General features: G+C 39.2%; 2 protein-coding genes across 2 annotated transcripts; one reads left to right on the forward strand and one right to left on the reverse strand.

Moving 5' to 3' along the window:
• Positions 1-888: 888 nt before the first annotated feature.
• LOC123869483 lies at positions 889-2950 on the forward strand. Its single transcript, XM_045912406.1, has 2 exons — positions 889-1066; positions 2065-2950. The coding sequence occupies exons 1-2, from the start codon at positions 889-891 to the stop codon at positions 2823-2825; spliced, it is 939 nt and encodes a 312-aa protein (XP_045768362.1). The 3' UTR covers positions 2826-2950.
• LOC123869481 (protein ALP1-like) lies at positions 1060-3249 on the reverse strand. Its single transcript, XM_045912404.1, has 2 exons — positions 2948-3249; positions 1060-2006 (listed from the first exon to the last, which is right to left on the reverse strand). The coding sequence occupies exons 1-2, from the start codon at positions 3247-3249 to the stop codon at positions 1127-1129; spliced, it is 1182 nt and encodes a 393-aa protein (XP_045768360.1). The 3' UTR covers positions 1060-1126.
• Positions 3250-3614: the final 365 nt, after the last annotated feature.

Below are 3614 nucleotides of genomic sequence, written 5' to 3' on the forward strand. Positions count from 1 at the left end.
AATTAGAACTCATCAACTCCTCAGCTGTTTGATAACGTCCGACCAGCTAACTGCCGAACAGTTTAACCGATTCTGACAAAATTTGGTACAGGGTTAGTTAGTTTGGTATTTTTATCCCGTAAAATCAAAGAGTTCCCACGGGATTCCCAAAAACCCATCTGCTTAACCGATTTATATGAAATTTGGTACCGAGGTAGCTTGCGTCCCTGTTATTGACATAGGCAACTTTTTATCTCGGAAAATCAAACAGTTCCCACGGGATCTTAAAAAACCTAAATCCACGCGGACGAAGTCACGGGCATCCTTTAGTATGAAATAAATAAATTCAACTAATTATTAGGACTATATGAAATAAATAAATTCATTTCATTATCAGGAGTATCCTAGACGTGGCGATCTTGTGGCCAGCTCGTGTCAAGTGTCAGAACATAACACTGATATTATCTGATGTCTTGTACGCGCACGCCTCGACTCCAACGCCAACGTAACACAATCTGTGTCTAATATTGTAATATTCTAATATTATAATATTGAAACATTCCCATTGCGTGTGACTTCAGCCGTGTTTAATAGCTTTTGTAACAATTGAGCGTGGCGTATGGATCGTTGTACTTGTGATGTCTTTAAGAGCCTGTCCAGAAAGCGCGATTTGCGCGCGTGTCAACTCGCGCGTAAGCACTCGCGCGTTCTCGAGATACTAGAGCTACATACATCCCGTCCAGATGCCCTCGCGCGTTACCTCACACGCGCGTAAAACGCTTGCAATGAGCGGGACTCTCGACTCGCGCGTTTTACGCGCGTGTGCCGCGCATATCGAGATACTTCGGCGCCATTGCTGCGTCCAGTACTACGCGCGTGTCCGTGGCGAGTGGACGTATTCGGTTCAAAATGGAGCGTGATAACTTTGACACAGAACTTTTTATCGACGAAATTGAGAAAAGGGTAGCTATATGGGATATGGAATCATCAGATTATTCTAATAGAATCATTAAACGTAGGAACTGGGAAGAAATAGTAGAAATTTTTTGTGAAGCTGGTGATTCCGAGGAGAAAAAAAAAACTTTAGGTAAGTAAATAATACTTTATTAAATAATATTATTCCTTGCATAGATTTTACAGTAATAAGCTATATCATTTTATCTTGCCAAGGGAGTTTGTCTTCGTTAGCAAAATAATCAGCAAATCTATCTCTTACATTCAATGATCTCGCATTAGGCCTCACTGCCTCAGTGTTCAAATTAATCAGAGATGTTTCGTAGAGAGTGTGATCATACCTGTAGCCATCCCTTAACCTTACGTAGTTATGGAGAACACAACAAGCCTTAATGATGTTTTCTGCAAATTTTATGTCCACATTCAACGGTCTATGAAATATTCTCCATTTATTTACCAAGATGCCAAAGCAACATTCAATGTAGCGCCGGGCCCTGGATAAGCGATAGTTGAAAATTCTTTTTTTGGTTGTTAGAGATTTACCGCAATAAGGGCGCATTATATTTTCAGACAGACTAAACGCCTCATCTCCTACTATTACATGAGGTAAGGGGGTTGTATCTGTTTGCGATATTGGCTTTGGATCTGGGATATCTAAAGTTTTCTCGACAAGTTTTTTATATAAAATAGAGTCTTTAAAAATTGTGGAGTCATTACTTTTTCCATATGCGCCTATGTCCACTGCAATAAAACAATAATTTGCATCGCATACGGCCAACAAAACAGTTGAAAAATAACTCTTATAGTTATAAAAAAGAGATCCAGAATCGTTAGGTTTTATAATACGGATATGCTTGCCGTCAATGGCGCCGATGCAATTTGGAAAATTTGTGTATTTTTGAAATTGTTTCGAAATTTCTTCCCATTCAGCTTTCGTTGGTTCTCTCATTACTATATTTTGCAGTTTGTTCCATATGACGTAACAGGTTTTCTGTACTATTTCGATAACTGTAGACTTTCCTAATCTGTAGGCATAATGCAGGTCCGCAAAATAACATCCTGTAGCCAAATATCTGAAAAAAAAGTTACATAAGAATTATTATTTTATTCCAATCTTTTTATTGTTTACAGGTACTTTATTGCAGAAGAAGTGGAAAGGGTTGCGTGATGGCTTTGTAAGAGAAATGAAGAAGAAGAAAACCACACCGTCTGGATCAGGAGCCTCCAGCAAAGCCAAATATATTTATTTTGAACGTTTGATGTTCCTCGAAAGATCGACACGGAATAAAATAACTGAGAGTAATATCAACACCGCGTCTGTTGCAGTTGAAGAACAGGAGTTTTCGGGCGATGGGGAAGATGTAATGAGACCTCCACGTAGTCAGGCGAAAAAGAAGAAAAAACTAAATGCAGCCGACGAAGAATTTCTTTCCATCATAAAAACAAATTTAGCATCTGGAAATCAGCCACAGACATTAAACCAAACGGAGTCAGATGATGACAAACTATTTTGTTTGTCCTTACACAAAGAGCTTCTTAAAGTACCAGAGGAACACAGACTTCAAACAAAAATTGAATTAATGAAAGTACTTCAAGCTCAACAAGTACTGTGCCTTAAACCTGCAGCTGCTCGTTCCGACTACCAACCTTCGTCACAATATCATTACCAAACAGGAATGACTCAACGTGGACAGAGAGATTATTTTGGAGAAACAGGGTATACCGCAACAGACCCTTCAACATCTTCGTTTCCACCTGCAACCTTTTCGACTTACAATCGAGGTTATTGTACTGCTTCACGACCACCAATGACGTCTAGCTACAAAACCCCATCACCGGCATCTACACAAGATTCCAATGAATCTGAATTAATGGAACTTTACGATAATTAAATTCAATATTAAGTACCTACCTATATAAGAATGATTCCTAATTTTTGTTAATTTTGTTCAAATTCTTTATTTTTGTTAATTAGGTCTTAGTTTATACTTACTAAAGCTATAAAAAATATTACCTCAAAGTAATCACGAGTTTTTCTTCTGCAGAAACAGTATCCCGTACCACATAATTTTGACAAGGAGTCAAATCTTCTTTGATAATTTCTAGTAAATCATCAAACGATGCTACTGACATCCGAAAGTAGTTGAAAAACTTTTCACTATATTCTCTGAGTTTTGGGTATAAAGTTATAAACATACTATGCGTCATTCTGTCGCGTAGAATGGGATGCACGTTAAATCGTCGACTTTCTCTTCGTTTACGACGTCTCCATCGACGGTATGCAAGCCACAACAGAACCGCTTTATCCGAGTCCATGTTTATAACTGGCCTAAAGCCGTCTCATCACATGCGCGCGTGAAACGCGAGTGATTTCGCCGCATCTGGACGCAATACAAATCAAAACGCGCGAGTGGACACGCGCGCAAATCGCGCTTTCTGGACAGGCTCTAAATATATTAGCTAGTTTTGCTTATCCATACTAATATTATAAATGCGAAAGTGTGTATGTCTGTCTGCTACCTTTTCACGGCCCAACAGTTTAACCGATTCTGACAAAATTTGGTACGGGGTCAGCTTATATCCCGGGGGCGGACATAGGCTACTTTTTAACCCGGAAAATCAAAGTGTTCCCACGGGTTTCCTATAGACCCATCCGCTTAACCGATTTGTATGAAAGGCAC

This window comes from Maniola jurtina, chromosome 11 (assembly GCF_905333055.1).
Source record: "Maniola jurtina chromosome 11, ilManJurt1.1, whole genome shotgun sequence".
Classification (NCBI taxonomy): Eukaryota; Metazoa; Arthropoda; class Insecta; order Lepidoptera; family Nymphalidae; genus Maniola; species Maniola jurtina.

Bases quoted from the DNA above. Each gene is read 5' to 3' on its own strand.
- LOC123869483 (XM_045912406.1), top strand. From the start codon at position 889: ATGGAGCGTGATAACTTTGACACAGAACTTTTTATCGACGAAATTGAG. The intron at 1,067-2,064 runs GTAAGTAAATAA...TATTGTTTACAG, and splicing joins GGAGAAAAAAAAAACTTTAG to GTACTTTATTGCAGAAGAAG.
- LOC123869481 (XM_045912404.1), bottom strand. From the start codon at position 3,249: ATGGACTCGGATAAAGCGGTTCTGTTGTGGCTTGCATACCGTCGATGG. The intron at 2,007-2,947 runs GTAATATTTTTT...CTTTTTTTTCAG, and splicing joins AAACTCGTGATTACTTTGAG to ATATTTGGCTACAGGATGTT.